Genomic DNA, 25,955 nt, shown 5'->3' with positions numbered 1-25,955 from the left:
GTCAGTGTGAGTGCTATTCCACCTTGTGCCACAAGCAGTGGACGAGCATAGTGCCATTGGCCAAATGGACAGATGTCTGGCAGATGCATTTCAATACAGAGAAATGTAAGCTAAAGAATTCTGGTACATGGAATATGGAGAAAACAATACAGTCTAAATGGTGCAAATTTAAGGGGAATACCTGAGCAAAGTTCATAATTCTCTGGAGGAGGCCAGGCAATGTGAAACAGTTAAGAAGACTTCAGATTTATTAACAGATGCAAAGATTTTAAAAGTAAGGAAGTGATGTTATGCTTCAACAAATCATAGTCCTCAGCATGCTGCAGTGTTCCAGTGAATCAGTGTGAATTGGAGTAACAACATCTCAGCTTCAAATTAGGCATATTACAGCCTTCTGAACTGAATATCGTTTTAAACACCTTCAAATTGTGAACCAATTTCCATTCCTTCCCTTACTTGGTTCATTCTCTGTCACCATGTCCTTTCACACCTTCGCCCACCCGCCCCAACCACCTCCCCACCAACAACCCCCCACTCCTCCCTACCCCAACCCAACCTAGTGGGACTGTCTATTCTTTCAAGTCTGGCAGTTAGACATACTACCATTGTCACTTAATATGAACAATCAACATCTTTTCTTCCCCCACCACTCTTCGTACCCCCCACTATAGCAGAAATGCTGCCGTCTCCACACTTCACTTCAGCTCTGATGAACAGTCATCCAGACTCAAAATGTTAGGTTGCTCTCTCTCCACAGAAGCTGCATGATCCAGTGTGATCTCCAGCATTTATTGTTTTTCAGAGCATATGAATAGGATAGTTAAGAAGGCGTGTGGGAATTTGCTTTCGTCAGTCGTAGCATTGAACATAAGAGCAAAGAGATAATGTTGGAGTTGTGCAGAACATTGGTCAGGGCACAACTGGGGTACTGTGTGCAGTTCTGGTCACCTCACTACAGGAAGGATGTGATAACACTGAAGGGGGTACAGAGGAGTTTCACCACGATAGAATGGAATTGAATCTCTACAGTGTGGAAACAGGCCATTAGGCCCAACAAGCCCACACTGCCCCTCCAAACAGTAACCCACCTAGACCTATTACTCCACATTTACCCCTGACTAGTGCACCTAACCTACATATCCCTGAACACCATGGGCAATTTGGCATGGCCAATTCACCTGACCTGCACATCTTTGGATTGTGGGAGGAAACCAAAGTACCTGGAGGAAACTCACACAGACACGGGGAGAATGTGCAAACTCCACAATCCAAATTCCTGTGGTGGGAATTGAATCTGGATCCCTGGCACTGAGGCAGCAGTGCTAACCAATAAGCCACGTTGCTGCCCTAAATGATTTCCTGCTCCTTCAGTATTGAATCACTACAGCATGGAAGCAGGCCATTGAACCCTTTGAGTCCACACTGCCTCTCAGAAAACCATCCCATCCAAACCCAACCCCTTCATTTCCCATGGCTAACCCACCTAGCCTTCATGTCTTTGGACTGTTGGAGGAAACCCATGCAGACACAGGGAGAATATGCAAGCTCCACACAGACAGTCACTTGACATTGGAATTGAACCTGGGTCCCTGGCACTGTGAGATAGCTGTACCCTTTTGCCCTGGACTCCCCCACCCCAGGGAAAAGACCTTGTCTATTTAACCTATCCACACCCCTCATGATTTCATAAACCTCTGTGTGGTCACCCCTCAGCCTTTGACACTCCAGGTAAAACAGCCCCAGCCTATTTAACCTCTTCCTATAGCTCCAATCCACCAACCCTGGCAACATCCTTGGAAATCTTTTCTGAACCCTTTCAAGTTTCACAACATTCTTCCAATAGGCGGGAGACCAGAATTGCGCACAGTATTCCAAAAGTGGCCGAACCAATGCTCTGTACAGCTGTAACATGATCTCCAATCTCCTATACTCAGTGCTCTGACCATTACAATAAAGGAAAGCATACCAAACACTTTCTTCAATATCCTATCTACCTGAGACTCCACTTTCAAGGAACTATGAACCTGCACTCCAAGGTCTCCTTGTTCAGCAACACTCCCCAGGACCTTACCATTAAGTGCATAAGTTCTGCTCTCATTTGCCTTTCCAAGATGCAGCACCTCACATTTATCTAAATTAACCTCCATCAGCCACTCTTCAGCCCATTGGCCGATCTGACCAAGATCCTGTTGTAATCTGATGTAACTTTCGCTGTTCACACCACCAATTTTGGTGTCATCAGCAAATTTACTAATCATATCTCTTATGTTCATATCCAAACCATTTAGACAGTAACAAAAAACAGTGGACCCAGCACCATTCCATGTGGCACACCACTGGTCACAGGCCTGGAGCAGAGAAGGTTCGGGGGGGGATCTGATTGAGGTGTATACGATTGAGGGACATGGGCAGGGTGAATAGAAAGCAGCTGTTCCCTTCAGTCAAGAGTTAATAACAAGGGGGTATAATTTTATGGGGCAAGGTGGGAAGTTTAGATGGGATTTAAGGAAAAAGCATTTTCTCAAATCTGACAGAAATCTGGAATGCGCTGCCTAACAAAGTAGTTAGAACACACAACATTACAACACAGTACAGGCCCTTTGGTCCTCGATGTTGCAGCGACCTGTGGAACCATTCAATTCAATTCAATTCAATCCAATCTAAAGCCTATCTATCCGACACTATTCCATTTTCATCCATATGTCTATCCAATGACCATTTAAATGCCCTTAAAGTTGATGAATCTACTACTGTTGCAGGGAGTGCGTTCCACGACTCTACTACTCTCTGTCCTATATCTATCACCCCTCAATGTAAAACTATGTCCCCTCATGTTAGCCATCGCCTTCCGAAGAAAAAGGCTATCACTGTCCACCCTAACGCTCTGATTATCTTATATGTCTCAATTAAGTCACCTCTCAACCTTCTTCTCTCTAACAAAAACAGCCACAAGTCCCTCAGCCTTTCTTCATAAGACCTTCCCTCCATACCAGGCAACATCCTAGTAAATCTCCTCTGCACCCTTTCCAAAGCTTCCACGTCCTTCCTATAATGCAGTGACTAGAACAGTACGCAATACTCCAAGTGTGGCTACACTAGAGTTTTATACAGCTGCAGCATGACCTTGTGGATCCGAAACGCAATCGCTCTACCATAAAAGCTAACACACCATACGTCTTCTTAATAACCCTATCAACCTGGGTGGCAACTTTTAGGGATCTATGTACATGGACACAGAGATCTCCCTGCTCATCTACACTATCAAGAATCTTACCATTAGCCCAATACTCTTCAATCATGTTGCTCCTTCCAGAGTGAATCACCTCACATTTTTCCACATTAAACTCCATTTGTCACGTCTCAGCCCAGCTCTGCAGCCTATTTATGTCCCTCTGTGACATGCAACATTCTTCAGCACTATCCACAACTCCACTGACCTTAATTTCATCCACAAATTATTAACCCATCCTTCTATGCCCTCATCTATTTTTGTACTTTCTGGAATTGCTAACACTTCTTCCTTGTGAACCTTAATCCCGTCTAGTCTAGTCACCTACATCTTGGTATTCTCCTCGACAACATTATCTTTTTCCAGTATGAATACTGATGAAAAATAGTCAATTAACGCTTCCCTTATCTCCTCAGACTCCACATACAACTTAACACGACTATCCTTGATTGGTCCTCATCTTTCTCTAGTCATTCTTTTATTCCTGATTTATGTATAGAAAGCTTTAGCATTTCCTTGATCCTATCTGCCCTCGGCTTCTCATGTCCCCACCTGGCTCTTCTTGGGTCTTTCTTTAAGTCTTTCCTGGCTAACTTATAACTCTCAAGTGCCCAAACTGAGCCTTCATGTCTCATAGAACATAGAAAAAATACAGCACAGTACAGGCCCTTTCGCCCTCGATGTTGCGCCAATCCAAGCTCACCTAACCTACACTAGCCCACTATCCTCCATATGCCTATCCAATGCCCGTTTAAATGCCCATAAAGAGGGAGACTCCGCCACTGCTACTGGCAGAGCATTCCATGAACTCACGACTCACTGAGTAAAGAATCTAACATCTGTCCTATACCTACCACCCCTTAATTTAAAGCTATGCCCACTCCATATGTGGAAAAATGTTCTCATGGTCAACCCTAGTCATCTTGTACACCTCTATCAAGTCTCATCCTAACATAAGCCTTATTTTTCCTATTGACAAGAGATTCAACTTCTTCAGTAGACCATGGCTCCCTCAAAGAACAAAGGACAAAGAAAATTTACAGCCCAGGAACAGGCCCTTCAGCCCTCCAAGCCTGAGCCAATCCAAATCCACTGTCTAAGTCCATCGCCCAATTCCTAAGGATTTGTATCCCTCTGCTCCCCACTTAGTCATGCTTCTGTTCAGACGCATCTTAAATGAATCTACCGTGCCTGCCTCTACTCCCTCTGCTGGCAACGCATGCCAGGCACCTACCACCCTCTGTGTTAAGTACTTTCCGTGTGTATCCCCCTTAAACATTTCATCTCTCACCTTGAATGCATGACCTCTCATTATTGAATCTCTCACCCTGGGAAAAAAAATCTACCTGTCTATACCCATCTACCCTGTCTATACCCTTCATGATTTTGTAGACCTCAATCAGATCCCACTCTCAATCTCCTTTTTTCTAATGAAAGCAATCATAATCTACTCAACCGTTCTTCATAGCTAGCACTTTCCATACCAGGTATCATCATTATAAACCTTCTCTGCACCCTCTCCATAGTGTCCACATCCTTTTGGTAATGTGGCAACCAGAACTGTACACAGTAGTCTAAATGCAGCTGAAGCAATGTTGTGTACAATTTTAACATGACCAGCTAGCTCTTATACTCAATACCCCGTCCAATGAAGGCAAGCACACCACATGCCTCCTTGACCACTCTAGCCACCTGTGCAGCCGCCTTCAGGGTACATTGAACCTGAACTCCTAGATCTCTCTGATCCTCAACTTTTCCAAAGGGTCTTCCATTTACAGTATTGTTCACTCTAGAATTAGACTTCCCAAAATGCATCACCTCACATTTGCCTGGATAGAACACCATCTGCACTTCTCTGCCCAACTCTCCAGTCTATCTATATTCTCCTGTATTCTTTGACAGCCCCCTATGCTTTCTGCTACTCCACCAATCTTCGTTTTATCTGCAAACTTACTGATCAGACTAACAATGCCCTCTTCCAGATTAGTTAAGTAATATTACAACAACAGTGGTCCCAGCACTGATCCCTGTGGAACATCACTGGTCACCTTTCTCCATTTCAAGAAACTCCCTTCAACTACTATGCTCTGCCTTCTGTTGCTCAACCAGTTCTTTATCCACCTAGCTCAAACACCCTGCAAACCTTGTGACTTCACTTTCTCCATTAGTTTACAATGGGAACCTTATCAAACGCCTTACTAAAGTCCATGTATATGGCATCTACAGCCCTTCCTTCAGCTATCAACTTGGTCACTTCCTCAAAGAACTTTATTAAATTGGTAAGGCACGATCTCCCCTGCACAAAACCACTTTGCCTATCACTGATAAGCCCATTCTTTTCCAAATATAAATAGATTTTATCCCTCAGTACCTTCTCTAGCAACTTACCCACCACTGACATCAGGCTCACTGGTTTGTAGTTCCTGGAATCTCCCTACTACCCTTCTTGTAAAAGGGGACAAGGATTTTAAGGATGCTACAAAGATATGTGTCAGGGCCCCAGCTATTTCCTCTCTCGCCTCCCTCAGCAACCTGGGATAGATCCATCTGGTCCTAGGGGTTTATTCACCTTAATATCCTTTAGCCTACCCAACACATCTTCCCTCCTTATGTCACATGATCCAGAGTAAACTAACTTCTCTCTAATCTCAACATTAATCAAGTCCCTCTCTTCAGTGAACACTGATGCAAAGTAATCATTGAGAATCTCATCCATTTTCTCAGGTTCGACATGCAACTTTCCTTCCTTGTCCTTTAGTGGACCAACCCTTTCTCTAGTTACCCTCTTGCTTCTTATATATGAATAAAAGACCTTGGAATTCTCCATAATTCTGCTCACTAAAGTTATTTCATGACCCCTTTTAGCCCGCTTAATTCCTCATTTAAGATTGGTCTTGCTCTCCCAATATTCCTCCAAGGCCCATTCTGTTCTTAGCTGCCTGGACCTTATGTACGCTTCCCTTTTCCTCTTGGCTAGTTGCAAGATTTCTCCCGTCATTCATGGTTCACAAATCTTGCCTTTCCTATCCCTTGTTTTCAAAGGGACATGCCTATCCTGCACTACTATTAACCTATTTTTGAAAGCCTCCCACATAACAAATGTGGACTTCCCTTCAAATAGCTGCTCCCAATCCACATTTCCCAGCTCCTGCCAAATTTTGATATAATTGGCCTTGGCCCAGTTTAGTACTCTTCCCTTAGGACCACTCTCATCTTTGTCTACGAGTATTCTAAAACTTACAGAACTGTGGTCACTATTCCCAAAGAAATCCCCCACTGCTATCCCACACCCTGGCCTGGCTCATTCCCCAACACCAGGTCCAATATGGTCCCTTCCCTTGTCGGACTATTGACGTACTTCTCTAGAAAACTTTCCTGGACGCTCCTTATAAATTCTGTCCGATCCTGAACTCTGACAATCAGTGTATCTCAATCAACATTGGAAAAATTAAAATCGCCCATCACCACCACCCTGTTGCCTCTACACCTTCCCCTAATCTGTTGACCTATTTGTTCTTCTACCTTACGCTCACTGTTGGGAGGCCTGTAGTACAGCCCCAATGTAACTCCACCCTTATTTCTTAGCTCTACCCATAATGCCTCACTGCTCAAGCCCTCCATCGTATCCTAATTTAGCATAGCTGTGACGTCATCCCTGACCAGCAACTCCTCTCCCCAATTTACTTCCCTTCCCTCGCTCGACCATTTCTTCCCTGTCTCACAGGTACATACTTATCAAGGAGCCACAGTAGCAGTTCGTTGAATGAGCTCCACATTTCAATTGTGCCCACCCCCTGAAATTTCCTTCCCTGTCCTGTGCATCTTAAATCTTGCCTAATCACATCATAATAACCTTCCCCCCAGCTATAACTCTTGCCCTGCATTATATACCTACCCCTTTCCATCGCTAAAGTAAATATAACAGAATTGTGGTCACTATCACCAAAGTGCTCACCTATCACCAAATAACACTTGGCCGGGTTCATTACCCAGTTGAGGCAATCTTCAAAAAGTATTTGGATGAATGCTTAATGTTATAATGTTCAAGGATATGTGTCTGGGGAAATGGGACCAGTGTTCGTAATTGTATATTTTTACCATTACAGATGCTATGGGCCAAAGGGCCTATCTTACTGCATGATTCTATAATTCTACCTGTGTTGATATTATCACACATATTCATCACTGTAAATACTTGATCCTTTTGGAGTGTTGTACCTTCCATCCAAAGGACAATCACTTTGTTGAATGAAATAGGCAGCAGTTGTCTGTCATGTTTACTAATTTGCTTTTGGGAAGGAAACTGTCATCCTTCTCTAGGAGAAAGCGAGGACTGCAGATGCTGGAGATCAGAGCTGAAAAATGTGTTGCTGGAAAAACGCAGCAGGTCAGGCAGCATCCAAGGAGCAGGAGAATCGACGTTTCAGGCATAAGCCCTTCTTCAGGAAAGGAGAATAATGTTTCGGGAATTCCTGAAGAAGGGCTTATGCCTGCAACGTCGATTCTCCTGCTCCTTGGATACTGCCTGACCTGCTGCGCTTTTCCAGCAACACATTTTTCAGCTGTCATCCTTCCCTAACCTGGCCTAGGTGTGAATCCAGACCCACAGCAATGTGGCTGATTCTTAACAGGCCTCTGGACAATTAGGGATGGACAATAAGTGCTGGCCTAGACAGTAATGCCTACATTCTATGAATGAATAATGTTTACAAATGTACAACTCTCCTGATTGCCTCTTGTTAAATTAGATGATACTAAGATTGCACAACAACCTACATTCAACATGATCTCTGATGGGATTCTCAATTTTGGGAAATGCTAAAGAGAGCAATTATGAAAAGCTTCATAAGCTGTGTCTTTTCAGACTTCACATTGTATTTCAGAATGACCAGTTCACTGTGTTTATCAGTTCAGCAATTATTTTCTAATCAACCTGTTCAGAGATGTTATTACTAACCTTTGGAGCAAGTGGGCTTTGAAATTATAACAGGGCTCTAAATAGTTTCCCAAGTCCAACTGTCGCATATGTAGCACTTCTTTAAAATGCTAAACTTACCAAAGAGCATGTGAATAGAAACTGATCTTAGTTCATACATAACAAAGCTATTTTGATAGTCAATTAACTGCAGGAAGTGTCTGGAAAAATTCCATCTGAATTTCACCTTACATCCGATTATTACCATCTCTTGCTACAACCACTCAAAGGTAAATATGAGTATGAAGAGAAAATTAAACAGCCCACAAAACAAATGCAATCCATTGTTTTATAAAGGTCTAAGCTGTATGTAAATGACTGAGAATTTAATGAACTCACATTGATAACATATGATTTACAGAATTTCATATAAAATACAGAGAGCAATAGGCCTTTCATTATTAATCTATATAAGTTGAGTTGCATTGAACAATGTATTGTTAATATTTGTACACTAAAATCATAATTCCTCGATGTTTTTAATATCTTTTACATTGTTTATAATTTAGCTTTAAATGATCCCACCACCCCCACTCCCACTTAACTCTCACCACCCTTGGCCCCTACCCCACATTCCTTATGAAGAGCTTATGCTCGAAACATCGACTCTCTTGCTCCTCGGATACTGCCTGATGTGCTGTGCTTTTCCAGTGCCACACTTTTTAACTCTTATCTCCAGCATCTGCAGTCCTCACTTTCTCCTAGTCAGTTATAACCTTACTGCAAAGCCTCTTCCAAGGATGTCCACCTTAAAGATGTCCTCTTCCCTCCAGAAGGATATCAGTGAGTCTCTCTCTCACTGCGGCCCCCACGTGGTCTCCTCTGCCATGAAACGCTTCAGCCACATCCTAAAGCAGACCCGCTACTACAGCCACATCTCCTTCCTCAGTGCCTGCCTACGCAACTGACTCATCCCACATGGACTCCAGACTACATTCAGACCATCACAATGTGGACTTGGCCAGGACAACCACTTCTTTAAAATGCCAGGACAACAGGAAATCCAAAGCCTTCAGAAACGGTTCTGCCTCCGGATTCTCCACTCCAGGCTTGCAGCCATGCGCCGTCACCTACTCTCCCTGCAGTCAGCCCTGCCCCAGCTCAGGGCCACACTCTCCCAGACTTGCAAAGAACCTCTACTGTTGTTCATCCTGAGAAGAATCCACACACAAATACTTTTTCTTACCGAAAATTCACACACAAATTCTTACCAAACGTTAAGGAATGCAAGTACATCAAACTTTCACATACTTACCTCCCAACTTGGTATTCCAAGATCAATCCAGAACCTTCTCCTGGCCTCCGGAACCACTCAGAAACCATTAACCACATGGCAGCTACAGCCACTACCACCACGGCAAATGATGATGTCACTTATGTCTGCGCCACCCCACAGACCGCAGCCACCGCCGACTATACCGCCTCTGTAATTGCCGTCAGGACCAATGCATCTTCCAATGCTGCTAGGACTATTGCCTCCTCCACTGCCAAAATAACTGTCTCCGAAACCACTGCACAGACTACCTGCCATGTCACTTCCATCCCCGTAATTGCAGCCACCTCAGTCAGATCTGCCCCAGCCGACGTTACTCACCAGAACACTGCTGAACACGCAGCTGCCAAATACAATGCGAATGTCACATGGAACGTCACTTATGTCCCCATGGATGCCACCAAATGCACCGCTTCTGCCTCCCTGACCTCCATGGTGTTCGTCACTTCCTTTGGTGATGTCACCCATGATACCATAACCATATCCACTCCAGTGACAGTCTCAGCCCCCATTCACAACTCCAGCTTTATAGCAGGTCCTAGACCCCAGCCTTGCCATGTTTTTACTATCCTTCGGGACATCCCCCTCACTGAGGATGAACAATCAGTCCTCAGTAAAGGTCTCACCTTCCTCCCATTACGCTCCCAGATCAACGAATTCAACACACATTGCTACATCAAAATTTTCTTCCGCTGCCTCCGCGCTTACTTTTTCCATCAGGACTCCCACCCACCCTCTGAAGACCCCTTCGCCCACCTCCAACATACCCCTTCCACTTGGACACTCCATTACCCGGATTTGATCTCTTAATCTCTAACTGCCACCGCGACATTGAATGCCTCAAATTGTCCACCCTTCTCACCCACTTCAACCTCTCACCCTCACAGCATGCAGCCCTCCACCCCCTCCGCTTCAATCCCAATCTCACCATCAAACCAGCAGACAAGGGGGGGGTACAAGATTAGTTTGGCACACCGACCTGTACCCCATTGAAGCCAGGTGCCAACTCACGGACACCACCTAAAGGGGTGGGGTTCATGGGCGGAGGAAATGCACTGGAGGGCATTGTTGACCACGTGGGTGGGGAAGTTGTGGTCCTTGAAGAGGGAGGCCATCTGCGATGTCCCTTCACCTTATCCCAGATTCAATCCCCCAACTCGGCACCACCTTCTTGACCTGTTCATCTTCCTTCCCATGTATCCGCTCCATCCTTTATTCCAACCTATCACCATCACCCTTCACCTTCATCTACCTTTCACTTTCCTAGTTGCCTTTCCCCAAGCATCACTCCCGTTCCATTTATCTCTCAGCCCCCTTGGGCCTCCCTCTCCATTCTTGATGAAGAGCTTATATTCGAAATGTTGACTCTCCTGCTCCTCAGATGCTGACTGACCGGCTGTGCTTTTCCAGCACTATACCTTTTGAGTCTGATCTCCAACATTTGCGGTCTTCACTTTCTCCTATAAATAATAGTTACTTGTTTTATTTGTATCAGCTCTTCACTCCATGATGATTTTTCAAAAGATCTGTCTGCTGGAGTGGGCACTGGTGTACTGGTTAAGTCACTGGACTAGGAATGCATGGGCCAAGGTTTACGTTCTGGGGACACGGTTTTGAAACCCACAATGCAGCTGGTAGAATTTGACTTCAGTAAATTAAATGTGACTGTTAAATAATTGTCAGTTGTTGTAAAACCTTCTTACTGACGGCCTTTTCCTGGTCTGGCTTACATGTGACTCCAGAGCTATAGCGATATGGTTGACTCTTAATTGCCCTCTGAAGTGGCCAAGTTGTGGAACTTCCTCTCTAATTGCATTGTGGGTCTACCTACAGTACATGGACTACAGTGGTTTAAGAAAGCAGCTCACCACCACCTTCTGAAAGGCATTTTAGTATAGGCAATAAATGACCACATCTAACAGATGAATAAACAAAAATAGGCCTAACAGAGCAGTGAAAACAAATTGCTAAAGAGGGCAGCACGGTGGCTCAATGGTTAGCACTGCTGCCTCACAAACCCAGGGACCAGTATTTTGCATTCACAGGGTGCAGTAATAGTGGGTTGCTGGATATTCACTAATATATAAAGCACTATCCAGGCATAGTGTTGATAACGGAGGAACATAAGGACAGACAGCCATTCGGCTCACTATTTAATATTCCGCTTAGTGTCTTTAATATACAAAGATGTGTCAATCTTGAGATAACTGTCTATTGATAGTGCTGCTACACTATGTGATCTTATATAGTCAAGATTTATTTCTCATTTGGAATTAAGCAGGAGGTACAATTTGCAGTGCTTTGAGAGAGAAGATGCTGCAGATTTCTTCATTTCACTGGCCGTGTTCAGCACTTGCTGAGAGCACCAAGACTATTCACTCTGATTGACATGGAGTAATCTGTCATCATTCTACCTAAGAACCAACAGCAGCAAGCCTAGAATTAATCCTGAAAAAACTTAGGCAAAGTGTTCAAGAGGCAAAATGAAGGGGGTGATGGGGTAAAGGCATTGGTGGTGGTAAGGAATTAGCTGCAAACACAAAATGATTCCACACGTGGACATAGCAGTGCACACTATCATTACATCACAGATATATAGAAATATTACACACATCAGGCCTCAAGTCAGAGAAAGGTTGCTTGGCCCATCTGTTTGAAAGTTACTCTGATATCCCTGCTCCTTCATCTGCAATTCAACCCACAGTATCACATATAGATGATATGAATCTCCCACAGATACAGACACATGCCCAAACTGTATCAAGCACAGATAGAACCTCACAGTCTCACACATCCAACATCTTCAACAAGCAGACAGACAGAGCCACCACCCGAACACACTCTGTTGCCAGTTCAGTGTCTTTCTCACACATGGTTACAATTACCACACAGCTACATGCCCTGGCAGCACATTCTCCCTGACAAGAATTGGTGTGAAAGGTGCTCCCAAACCAATCACTGAGAACTGAATAAAATACCAAATGAAGATCATCAAAAGATAAAAATCACACAACACCAGGTTATAGCCCAACAGGTTTATTTGGAAGTACAAGCTTTTGGAGCACTGTTCCTTCATCTGCTCTGAAAGTTTGTACCCCCAAATACATCTGTTGGGCTTTAACCAGGCTGGTGTGATTTTTAACTTTGTCAACACCAGCATCTGCACATCATTATGAAAAAAGGCATCAAGAGCAGAACCCTGAAAGAAGGGGTGAGCGCCCCAAAAATTGCTAGGCTCCAGTGAAAGAAGAATCTGCACAGAGCTTAAGTTATCAAAAGGAACCGAAATACTAGGACTAAAAGTAAACAAAAAGAGGCAAAGTAAAGAAATGATGTGTGAACTCTGAATAATATAACCAGGAATTTTAAAAAATTTATTCATGGGATGAGGATGTCGCTGGCTAGGCCAGCATTTAATGGAGTTGAAGAGACAGCGTGTGTAGAACGGAGGCTGGAGATATATATATGAAGACAGTTTGCTGTGATGCAGAGAATAGAGAGAGAAAAAGTCAGAAAATGGGGGGGAATGGGGGGGTAACAAGGAAGAGAATGTAAATATGGGAAATGCAGAAACAGCATGTGGAGAGAGTTCTGATCTTGTAGAGACAAAGAGACATGTATGGATAGAGATGGCGTAGAGACTTGAGTCTTTTGTCACATATTTAAGTACAATGCATCAATAAGAGTCATCTGAGTAAGCAACAATACAGATAATATAAGACCACAATGAGAAATCTAAATAAAAAAACAGATAAAGGATGTAGTGACAGAGAGACAGAATCAGATTACAGGGAAAGAATATAGTAATAGAGACAAAGAGAAAATACAGAAAAACGGAGAATTCAGGCAGTAACAATATAGTACAGGGAGAAGTGCAATACATTAGGGAGATGGAGAATACAGAGATAGAGAGGATAGGGAGTGAGAGGATACAGACACAAGGGGAGAGAACATAGGGAGACTGAGAATACAGAAAGAGAGATAGAATACAGAGGCAGAGAGAAGGAGAGAAAGGATTTGGAGGCCAATAGCACGCAATACAGAAACAGAGGAAGGATGACATGCAGGAAGATGCAGAGACAGGGAAGAGTGAATACAGAGAGAGAAAGATGGGGGAAGGTGAATGCAAAGAGAAAGAGAGTAAGGGGAAGGCAAATAGAGAGAGAGAGAGAGAGATGGGGTGGCAAGGTGAATACACAGAGAGATGGGGTGTGAATATAGAGAGAGAGAGAGATGATGGAGGAGTGTGAATACATAGAGGGGACGGGGAAAAGAGAATACAGAGAGAGGTGGGGGAGATCAAATATAAAGAGGCAGAGGGAGTGCGGATACAGAGAGGGGTGGTGAGAGTGAATACAGGGACAGGGTGAGAGGAAACTGAGGCAGGGGAAAGTGAAAACAAAAAGCAAGAGTGAAAACTTGTAGAGACAGAAATTTAAATGAGAAGTAACTTATCTTCTCAGTTGTTCAGTTTTGGAATGTGCTGCCTGGAAGAGGGGTGGACATGGATTTTAAGTTTCAACAGAGATAAATATTTGAAAGTGATGAACTTAAAAGGTTCCTGAGATAGGGCTGGAGAATGGGAGTAGCTGAGTAGATGTTTTGAGAGCAGGCACAGACAAGATGGATCGAATGGCTTCCTTCTGTACTGTAAAATTCTATAATTTTCTGTCAGAGAGAGCGAATACAGCAAGAGGCAAAGTGTGAACGAATAAGGAAGAGAATAGAGTGAATACGTAGCCAGGGGAAATAAATACAGATAGAGAGTAAATACGGAGCAAGAGAGAGAAGTTGAATATAGAGTGAAAGAGACACAGTGAGCGGTGACTGGTGGGGAGAGGAAGAGAGAGATATAGCGATAGAGGTGACAGACAGAACGCGCGGGAATGGAGACCGAGAGAGAGTGGGTTATAGCGATGAGTGAGAGTGTTTGTTATTACAGCCACTCTGCGGTCTGGGAAGGATTTGGACTGCAAGCTCTTCCTTACCTCCTGGAACAGTTCGAGGCTATAGGTGTTATCATCATCCGCAAAGTAGACCACCCCGGAGTTGCGGAGGGACCTGTTGCGGCGGACCCAGCGCAGTCCCTCGTTCCTTTGCTCGGTGGCTCGGGGCAGCCCTGGGCGCTTGTACCTCCGGGGGGTTGGCACATGGAGCTGAGTGTAGGACAGTACTCCCGAGTGGGCCAGCAGCTCGGTGACCAAGCGGCTGCGGAAAGCGGAGTCCTCCACCAGTACCCAGTGGAAACGGGGCAGCTGGCGGAAAGTATTGGCCAGTCTGGTCAGCTCAGCTTTCTGCACCGGTCTGCTGTAGGTCGGCGTAATGGCATAGATAGTGGGGATGGACTGGTTGGAGAGGGGGTCTGGTTTAAGAGTCCTGCTCAGCTGGTCTGGGGGTATAGGGCTCCGGGCAGAGAGTCTCCCTGGCTCGATATCCACCACGACCAGGATAACGAGCAGCCAGGGCAGCATCAGGAAGAGCCGAGCAACCACCGCGAATTTCATCGCGTGTCCACAATGGCAGGGAAAGCCAGGCTGCCTACAGCGAGCTTCATCATATCTTCCCCTCGAACAAAGGAGCGGCGATGAAACTGCTGCTCTCAATGTCAGCAATGAGTGATACACCAACCCCACAACAACGCTGCACTTCACCCGCCTGCTGCAGGAACTGTCCCAACACACACACACACACACACACACACACGGGGTGGGGGGGTGGGGGGGTGGGTGGGGAGACAAAAAATCGAAACGACAGCAGGTTGGAGATAGTGGGGTTGGCGGGGCGGAAGCGGTCATATATAGACAGGGGGATGTGATGTATATTCCATATATGTAGAGAAAGAAAGAGAGAAGTTTGGAGATAAAAGGAGGGATGGAGATAGAGTTGGGGAAAGCTAAAAGGAAGGAGCGGGTGGGACAGGCTGAGTGGAGTTAGAAATGAAAGAGAGAGAACACTGGAGATCGAGAGGGATGCAGTTAAAGATTGGGACGAAGATAGAAGGTGTGGAGAATGGAAGTGGAGAATAAGGAATGTGGGGGGAGTCGGTGCGGAACTGATGTTAGGGAATGAATTAATGTAGAGAGAGGGATGGAGAAAAGGAATGAATAGTGGGAGAAATTTGGTTTGCTGTGCCCAGCTCGTGGCTGTGGTCATATGAAGAGGGGCAGAATGAAGAAATCCCTGCCTTTGGCTCATCGTCCAACATTGCAGAGGGTCACCTTCAAATCCTTGCTGAGTTGTGCAGCGAACACCAACAGAATCTGCCATTTCTTTTCTGAGGTAGGTGTATCAGCATTGCCCTGGAAAACACTGAGCACTTGGATTTGTTTCTAATTTTGGTTTCCCCCCAGAAGGTTCTGTTCAGATCATTAGATCATGAAATCATACAGCACTGAAACAAACCCTTCAGTCCAACTCATCCATACCAACCAAACATCTCAATCTGACCTAGTCCCATTTGCTTTTGGCCTATATCACTCTAACTCCTCCCTATTCATTTACCCAGCCAGGTGCCTTTTAAATGTAGTAATTGAACCCATCCCCACCATTTCCGCTGATAGTTGATCCATTATTACAGATGAAAAATTCAAAGATGCACAGTTGTGACCTCCAGATTATCACCTCCAGATTATCAAATAGACAGAGGCACTGGAGGCAGTGCAAATTTAAAAACAAATGTGAGGTTAACATCAGAACTAAAGTTCCATCCTTTAAGACTATTGACAAAGTGGGGCTCTTCCTCTGAAATCATAAGAGGGCAAAGAGGTGACCATTCTTTCAAAATATGGAAGTGTTTGCGAGGGTGGAAATAGAGGTGCTTCCATCTCTGTGGAACCCTGAAATGAGGATCATAAATATAAGATACTCCTGAATAAGTCCACTCTTCAGGCTAATGAGTCATAGGTACCTGCTGTCATAAGAAATCAGTTGAAGAAAGCCTTTGAGGCGTGGCCACATGAGCAGAGAAAAGAAAAAATGCGAGGAGGCTCACGTGAAATTTTGTTGGGCTGAATTCCACATCATTCCAAGATGTTCATCAGAGAATGAGTTTGTAGCTGTCCTTAAAGATGTTTCTGATGTGGTGGTCAAAGGTTCCTAATGATTGTTAGTGCCTGTGCCATGTGAGCAATACATTCAAAGCAAGATAATGATCAGTCAACAGACCACCCCATTAGCCCATTCATGGACAATGACCTTCATAATGTGTTCATGTAATAGGCATTGTTGAAATTGAAGCTTTTTGTCTTACACTCATCAGGACAGGTAAGCAAGAACAGACTTGATATTGTAATACCAATTTACACAGCACAGGAAGAAGGTCCTGATTGGTTAGGTCATTGTTGCCATGGAGATGCTGCAGGAATTGTTAATTGAGATCTTCACTCTCAGACTAGGTCAGTAGACTGATTGGTTAGGGTGTTGCCATGGAAATGCAGCAGCATTTGTCAGTTTCCATGACCTATTTTTAAATCATTCATGAAAAGGAACCCCTCAGCATTTGCCTTAATTTTTAAGGGGGAAAATGAATCATGGAGACTGTGAATCTCTGCTGCATTCCCATGGTGACATCCTGACTAATCAGTGTTTACCTACTGGTCTGAGAATTAAGATTGATCATTACAGGGTCTCCAGGCAATGGTGGCCTGACCAACCAGTACCCTCTTCTCATAATGTATAAATTAAAACTTCCTTTTTACCAAATCTGTTTCCTAGATCCTGATTCTGACAAATGCAAGAGAAAAAGATTTGATTTTGTGTCTCTTTTTAAGGATGTTTAAGCTCCACCAATTGTCTAAGGTACATTGATACTAAAGTACTCTTGTAACAAAATTTTACATAGGTGCAGGAAACTGGTGCATTATCTCAAACTACAGTCTGATCATTTGTCAGTGGCATTTTCTGGTGCTAAGCTGACTGTGCAGCTAGGCCATCTTTGCAGTATGAATGCAAATGATAAATGAATGTCCTAAGTTTTTTTGAGTTTTACCTGAGCAGAACTTTATTTTTGAATGTTTTCCTTTATATTGTGACTCAATGTTAGCTAACAGATCCAAAACTTGTCAAAGGCTAATTGACAAATTAGAAGGGGCTCTTGTGGTGTGGTGGTAGTGTCCTTTCCTCTGAGGTGGAAGATCCAGTTTCAAGTCTCACCTGCTTCAGAGGTGTATATTTTATATTTCTTAGCAGATTGATGATAAATGTCTAGATAGGGTCACTATGTACAATGTCAACATTTCACACCATTGCAGAGCTATTTATGGCACCAATGTGGGCCAGACATCAACTCATTCAATGTGCTGAGAGGGAGCTTTTTCTGCCACAAACTGCCATGTGAGTGAGGAGGATTCTTGCTGCTATGGAAGCAAGAAGTATTCAAATATCGGTAGTACAAATGGAAAATCCCAAGGTTACTCAATATGTCTGGCAGTATCATTGGAGAGAGAAAGACACAAAGTTAATGTTTCATGTCTGTAACCTGTCATCAGAACTCCAGATATTCGTGTTAGCTTTAACTAATGACTCTGGAACCAAGGTTGACCTTGTTACAAGTTTCTTTCTCTGATGCATAGAGGCACTAATAAAAACATGCAGTGCATATCCAAAAATGTGGCTGCAATTACCATGTCATAAAGTAAGCCCTCCAGCATTTCAGTGGAGTTTGATCTTTATTATTTTCACGGGATGTGAAGTTGAAGAAAATGAATGGATATTCTTGTGAAAATTGTATTCTCTTCAGTCTTATATTTTGTGATGAATGAAGTGTATGTTTGGAATCATGCCTCTGATCACTAAAGTGCTCTCTGCTCTGCCACACAGATGGGAGAAAGCACCTGGAAGACTGTATAAGGTTTATGTACAGTGACACCGGTCAAAATGTGGATGTTTGTATAATTCCCCTACCAAGCATTCCTGGGGATGACTTTTGTAAGTCAGCGAGATAGATTTTACTCTCTCAGTTCATGTAATGTTGTTGTCTTGCAGTCAAAGCATTCTTATAGAATTTATCCTGCTCTTACTGGGACTTGTTGTTGGATGTTCATTCACGAGTTTTGTTTGCTGTAGTCCACAAACATTCTATTAAATAAATTCTGCTGTTTATTATAAATGGCTTGCTTGTTGTGGCATACTGTTTCAATAGACATTGTGAGTACACTTTGACTTTATTTGCTTTGAGTCCTGCCATAAGTTCTACTGATTTGTCCCATCAGTCCAGAGACAATTTGATGTTAATGTTCCTCTATTAACTTGGTTGTAACAGTGCTGAAGCTTTGATAATAAAGGGCACAAAGCCTTTGATTCCAAGATGGCAGCAGGGTAGCAGGTCTGCATGTGGGCTCTAACCTGGGTCTCATCTACTCCTGTTCGCTTTCTTGCTCTTCTTTCTATTTGCACTTTTTCTTTTTCTCTTGTTTTTCTTTTCCTTGGTGAGTTAGGCAGCAGCCTTAGTATGCAGTGAGAGTAGGCCATGGGCAAAATGGTGGCAGCCTCCTGGCAGTCAGAAACAGCAGTTTGTGTTGGATGCAGCACCTCACAGCAATTTGATGCAGCAGCAGCAGTAAGGAAATCCTCACTGCTTTTGAGACGGTGGCAGTGGACTCTTCAAGATGATGTTGCCAGCAAGGTGACATCTCTGAGGAGGGCAGTTGCAGCCGGACTCTTGGTGTACTGGTGGCCTGACCTGGCACCGGAGCCAGGCACTCCTGGTTGAAGTGGGGCCAGAGCAGGGGCTCCCGGCATTGGCGAGGCAGCATCTGTAGCCACAGGGTGTATACTGGAGCAGGAACTCCTGGCATCAAAGCAGGAGCAAAGCCAAAGACTCCTGGTTGTGTTTGCAGTAGGTCCAAAGTAGGGACTCCTGATTATTGGTGAGACTGGGGATTCCTGTTTACAGAGTAAGTGTGAGTTCAGTATGGAACTCAGCGAGGTGGGCCCAATGGTTGAAGAGATGATGCCTTAAGAATGGTGACTCCTATGATGGTGGGTTCAACATAGATTGGGGGAGGAGGTGTAGGGGTTGTATCACTGGTGAGCTGACTGAGGGCCCACAGTGGAGGTGGTGGAATGAAGTTAGACTCTCTTTTAGTTACTTTTTTACTCTTATTTTAAAATATTTAATTGTGGATTGTGGCGACAATTGAAGCTTTTCACTGTATTTTAAAACGCAAGTGACAATGAATCATTCAAATTCAATTTTGAAAATTACCAGAGTATAAGTAAGATACCATGACAGGTTTGGAACTTACCTGTAAGCTTTCCCTTTTACTGCCACTCCTGTTGACACTTCTCAAGGATGAGTAACACTGCATGCATTGTTCCAATTGCTCATTGACTTTGTTTCTCATTACTAAGCTCCACAAGATAATTTACAGGATAAGTTGTTGCTGTTAAATCAAATCACATTGCTTTAAACTAGCAGGTCCCTCGAGTGAAAGCTAATGATGACTGAAGAACCTTGCATCTACCGACATTCCAAGGGTTTCTTTTTATCAACTACCCGGCTATCATCAGATGGTGTATTAAAATTTTGCTTGCATTGCTTTTGTAACAGTGTTGTCACTTTAAATGGTTATTTTGTCCTTTGTTTTTTGAAAAGAGACTGTAAGGAAGAGTTATCAGTAAACAACTTGCGAGGTCTCTAGGTTTTTATTAATTTGAAACAATGGAAACAAGCTGAATGGGTGTGGCCTACTCTCACAGATCCAGATTTCTGGGTTTTGTTTTGTTTTGGGGACTCAATAATTTGGAAGTTTCAGTAAATGTCGCTTGGCTGCTACACTCTCTGAATTTTCTCTTGATGTTTCTTCCTTCTGAATTAGAGAACTGCATGTAGGAATCTGTGTCTGAAATTGCTTTATGCCAAGGGGTGTTTATGGAATTTTACTATATTTACTATCTTACTATTATTAATAATGAGTACTGTATCTATTATACACTTAGGTGTTCCATTAGTTAAATTATTCTAAATTCCTTTCTTCTGTTTGTATTTTAACTATAATGTTTATATAAATTGTGTTTTCCTTAATATCAATCATTTGCTTAATGAGACCAGTCGCATCACATCTGGAACACGGCACTACACGTGCACTTTAAAAAGTTAGGGGCTAGGCTACCTTTTAAAAATATTTTGGGAGGTCTGGGCTGGTCCATAATACTTTACATGTTTATCAAAGTGAGTTAATATTCTGTGATATTAAGTATCTTCATGTGAGTTAATAATAAAAATTATTAGTTAGATCCATTGCTTCCCTAATTCTTTAATTTGGAGACAATAAACATACCAAATAAAATACATTCCTTGGCATTACAGCAATTGTTAACCAAAGAAGTAATCAGGGGAGTATTGTCCTGACCCGGCACACTGTGCCTGTTCTTGTTTCTTTATAACGACACACTATAATAATCAAAACTTCATCAAGGCTCCACTTTTAAGACTTGGTTCGCATGAAATGATTTTTTATTAAGGTGATGCATTCTTTTAATCTTTAAGGTAGGTTGTCACTGGTGAGTGTTGCACTTGGAGCTGAGGTTCTAATGAGATTTGAGATTAAAATTGTACATTTTGTTAGGTATTATTATGGTGCAACTCTACTCTGGGTACCATATTGCATCTCCCTTCCTGCAGCTGCACCTTCTTTTCATTATTGATTTATTTTTCAAATAAATGCAAATACTAGGATAAGTCAGGCAAGTTATTTGCTGCATTATCTTGAAGCTGGACTTTATTGTAGCATTACATAATGCAAAGATATTCGGCTTCAAAGATTTAGCTGAAACACTCACTGGGGAAGCAGTTAGTTTAGTCTGCAGGAAGTGATTGGAAGGCAGAACAGCATTGGCCTAAGGTGTAAAACTCACTGAGCTTGGAGATCGTGGTCTAGTCTGCGGGGATCAGTCGAAGGGTAGAAAAGCAGCAGCACAGTGAAGTATAAAACTCTGAGAAAGTGAGGACTGCAGATGCTAGAGGTCAGAGTCAAAAATGTGGCACTGGAAAAGCACAGCAGATCAGGCAGCATCTGAGGAGCTGGAGAGTTGACATTTCAGGCATAAGCCCTTCATCAGGTCAGAGGGTGGAACAGCAGCAGCACAGTGAGTATAAAACTCTGGGCAAATTGTAGCTGCAAAGAAATGTAGCGTGATGTCACAGGGAAGCTGTGGCTTCAACCCGATTGGCTAGGAAATCTGAGCTAAATTTGAAAAAGAATGTAGTGAAGAAATATTAAGAAATTAATTAACTCATTTATATAAATTAATTAAGTAGTAGAAATGGCTGGACAGGTGATTTGTTGCAGCTGTATGATGTGGGAGCTGACTGATCCCATTGCGAGCTGCAGCGACCACACCTACAGCAAATGTTGGTTGCTGGTGGAACTCTGGCTCAGGATTGATGAGTTGGAATATGAGCTTCAAACTCTGCGGCGCATCCAGGAGGGGGCGAAGTACTGGGCACTTTATTTCAGGAGGCAGTCACAAGGATCACAAATTCGGTCAGTGATCAGGGATGGCAGGATGTGATTGCAAGTGAGGCAGGTAGGAGGATCCTGAAAACAGGAACAGAGGAGCATAAGCTCTTGACCTTGTCGGATGGCTACAAGGTACTTGCTCACTGTGTGGATGAGGAAAAGGGCTGCAGGGAGGATAAACCAGCTGACCACGGCACTATGGTAGAGGAGGCCATTTGAGAGGGGAAGGCAAAAGAACAAGTGGTAGCTGTAGGGGATTCTACAATTATGGGGACAGATAATATCCTTTGTAAGCATGGTCGAGAGTTCCACATGGTATTTTGCCTGCCCGATGCCAGGATGCAGGACATCTCTGACTGGCTTGAAGGAATATTGGAGAGGGAGGGCAAGGATCTGGTTGTTCTGGTTCACGCTGGGAAAACAACACAGGCAAGGCTAGGAAAGAGTACCTGTTTGGGGATTATCAAACACCAGGAATGAAATGAAGGAACAGGTCCTCAAGGGTTATAATCTCTACATTACTACCCGAGCCACATGCAAATTAGTTTAGGAATAACAGAATTAAGGGAGTAAACACATGGCTAAAGGAGTGGTGTGGGAAAGAGAGGTTCCATTTCATGGGACATTAGCATCAATTTTGGACCAGGAGGGATCGGTACTGATGGGATGGTCTCCACCTGAACTGAGCTAGGGCTAGTGTTCTAGTGAAAAGCATAAATAGGGTGGTCACTAGGACTTGAAACTAGTGAATTGGGGGGAAGGGAAGGGGAAAGCATTAGGAAATATGATGGTAAATGAAAAGGAAAGCGGCAGGTTAGTGCATGTGCAGTTTAACGATATGGCAGACTATGAAGGAATAAATAAGAAGGATAACTCAGGAGATATTATTAACGGAGAGATTGGAATTCATAAAGAGGGTACAAAACCTAGCATAAGGGCACTTTACCCAAATGCTTGTAGCATTTCTAACAAGGTAGATGAGTTAACAGCACAAATCATCGTGAATGAATATGATTTAGAGAGACATGATTTATTACAGAGACATGTCGATTGAGGTTGAACCAGGTCGGTCATGGTAACTTTGAGGAGGAGTTAATTGAATCTATCCGTGATAGTTTCCTTGAACAGTATGTATTGGAACCGACGATGGAGCAAGCTAATCTTGATCTGGTCCTGTGGAATGAGACAGGAATAATTAATGACATCATAATTAGGGATCCTAGTGGAAGGAGCAATCAACAGTATGGCTGAATTTAGAATACGGATGGAAAACAAGAAAATAAAACCCAATACCAGGATCCTGTGCGTAAATAAAGGAGACTACAATAGGATAAGGGAAGAGTCGGCTAAAGTAGACCGGAAGCAAAGGCTTTATTTAGGGACATTTGATGAACAGTGGAAGACTTTCAAAGCAATTCTTCAAAATGCTCAGCAAAAGTTTATACTAGCGAAAGTGAAGGACTGAAGGAAAAGGGGTAATCTGCCATGGGTGACTAAGGTAATAAGGGAGGCTATCAAATTGAAAGAGAAGGCCGACAAAGTGTCCGACATTAGCAGGAAACTAGAAGATTGGCAAAGCTTTAAAGGTCAACAGAAGGTTATGAGAAAAGCTACAAAGAGAAGTAAGATTATGAGAATAAACTAACTTGATATAAAAACAGATAGCAAAACTTGCTATAAGTATATAAAACAAAAGTATATAAAACTAAAGTAAATGTTGGTCCTTTAGATGACGAGAAAGGGGATTCAGTAATGGGATATGAAGAAATGGCCAAAGCATTGAACAGGTATTTTGTGCCAGTGGAGGACATGAATAACATGCCAGTAATTGACAAAGAGACGAAAGTAGGTGAGGACCTGGAAACAATCATTATAACAAAAGAGGTAGTGTTGGGCAAGCTAACGGAGGTGAGGGTAGACAAGTCTGCTGGCCCTTATGGAATGTACCCCAGGGTACCAAAAGAGATGGCAAGAGCAATAGCAAATGCACTTGTGGTAATTTTCCAAAATTCACTGGACTCTGCAGCTTCAGCAAATTAGAAAACAGCAAATGTGATGCCACTGATTAAAAGAGGAGGTAGACAAAAGATGGGGAATTATAGACTTAACTTCTGTAGTGTGAAAAATGGCTTGAGGCTTTTATCAAGGAAGAAATAGCAAGACATCTAGATAGAAATTGTCCCATTAGGCAGATGCAGCTTGGATTCATGAAAGGCAGGTCATGCTCAACTAATCTATTGGAATTCTATGAAGACATTACGAGCATGGTGGACAATAGGTGCAAACTTGTATAAGGTATGAGTAGGTAGGGAAAGAGTTCAGTTTAGGGTTGCTTGACAAAAGGCTCAGCTAGCATGACTTGGATCAGATAAGAACTTGCAATAAACAATGAGGTGCTGGTGGCAAGGATAGTGGGTTAACGAGGTGAAGGAGCATTCATTATGTAAAGCCAGTTAACAAAATGAAGGAGCTTTGATTTAATCCCTGCCCTCCCCTTCACTGTTTGATCACGCAGTATTGCCCTTTGATGTGAAGGGCACTGATTGCCATTGGCCACTTAGGTGTTTCTTTTCTTCCTGGTGGTGGAAATTTGAATAAAGATTCATGCACCTTGTGTCTTTTCACTGTGTCTCACACCTGCACACACACACAACATGGGTGCTGGGAAAAAATAAGCACCACCGCAGTTAGGCAGTAGTAAAGAAAAATAAATAATTAAATTAAAAAGATGAAGGAGCATTCATTACGCAAAGACAGTTAAACAAGGTGAAAAGCATTCATTATGTGAAACCAGTTAAGAACATTCATTGTATAACACCAGATGGTTTAATCTCTACTATTGACACTTGCTGATTGTAACAGTTACACATTTAATATGAATGTTGCCTTATCTGGATGCTGTTCCCTGTAAGTGATTATATAATTCATTAAGAATCTGCTGTTCAAGAGAAGACCGAGAACTCAGGTCCCTGTGCACATGGGCGATTGTTCTGTCTCCTTCCAGGGGGTAAAACTATACTGTGTCATGAGCATTTTGCTTTGATTGATACGGGGATAGGGAAATGGGATGACAATATTGGCATAGTTGGCAGGATCCAAACGAATAGTTATGATTAGACGATGTCCGTGATCACCTGAAACATTGGTGTCTTGAGATGGACAGGCTCCCAATGTAAGATCTTAAACCTTGGTCCCTCTCGATAGTCCTGTGTGCCAGAAATTGTCCCCTCGCTTGATCACTCTCTATTCTATGGATACCTTGAATGGTAATTAGTTCAGTCAAGAGACACAGTTTTGCAACCGCGCTGACAAACAGAGGTTCGAGTTATCTGCGCTGTATAGGGAGGGATTAATTGAGATGCAAGTCCTCTGCACTGTATTGGGGTTCGAGTCCACTGGGTTAAATTGAGGTTCAGGTCCTCCGTGCTGTATTGGGGTTTGAGCCCACTGGATTAAATTGAGGTTCAGGTCCTCCATGCTATATTGGGGTTCAGGTCCTCTGAGTTTTATTGGGGTTCAAGTCCTCCGTGCTGTATTGGGGTTTGAGTCCACTGGGTTAAGTTGAGGTTCAAGTCCTCCGTGCTGTATTGGAGATCGAGTCCACTGGGTTAAATTGAGGTTCATGTCCTCTGCGCTATATTGGGATTCGAGGCCCCGTGAGGAGTAAAGTGAGAAAGGGGTTAAAGTCCCCTAGTGGCAAAATTTGAGGCTCTGAGTCTTTGTTCTGGGGGAAGAGGGTGACTTGGATTGCGGTGCCATGTGGTCCGCTGCAAGGGCTTTCTCTTTTTAGAAGCGTAATTTCGGTGGGAGGCTGCAAAAAAAAACATAAAAACGAGAAATGCCAAAATTAAGGTTGTACTAAAAATTTGCTTGTAAAAGGAAGGTTTCAATGTAAATTATGCCTTGCTGAGTGTTTGATGTTTAAAAATTTTGGTTTGTTAAAATGCTGGTTTGGAAAATCCTGAGATCCGAAGGTCCTGAGAATACTGAGATACAGACTAGATTGGATTGGGGTGC

At 43.2% G+C, this 25,955-nt stretch overlaps 1 protein-coding gene across 2 annotated transcripts in view; it reads right to left on the bottom strand.

Moving 5' to 3' along the window:
- b3gat2 (beta-1,3-glucuronyltransferase 2 (glucuronosyltransferase S)) overlaps positions 1-15,172 on the bottom strand; it is a 91,018-nt gene extending 75,846 nt beyond the window's left edge. For both annotated transcript variants that reach the window (XM_072558033.1, XM_072558041.1), the window contains exon 1: positions 14,466-15,172. In XM_072558033.1, the coding sequence (XP_072414134.1) occupies positions 14,466-14,981 (516 nt within the window). In that variant the 5' untranslated portion in view covers positions 14,982-15,172. The remainder of the gene's footprint in view (positions 1-14,465) is intronic.
- Positions 15,173-25,955: the final 10,783 nt, after the last annotated feature.

The sequence above is a fragment of the Chiloscyllium punctatum genome, chromosome 3 (assembly GCF_047496795.1).
Source record: "Chiloscyllium punctatum isolate Juve2018m chromosome 3, sChiPun1.3, whole genome shotgun sequence".
Lineage (NCBI taxonomy): Eukaryota > Metazoa > Chordata > Chondrichthyes > Orectolobiformes > Hemiscylliidae > Chiloscyllium > Chiloscyllium punctatum.
The sequence above is the reverse complement of the archived record's forward strand: the minus strand, read 5'-3'. Positions and strand labels throughout refer to the sequence as shown.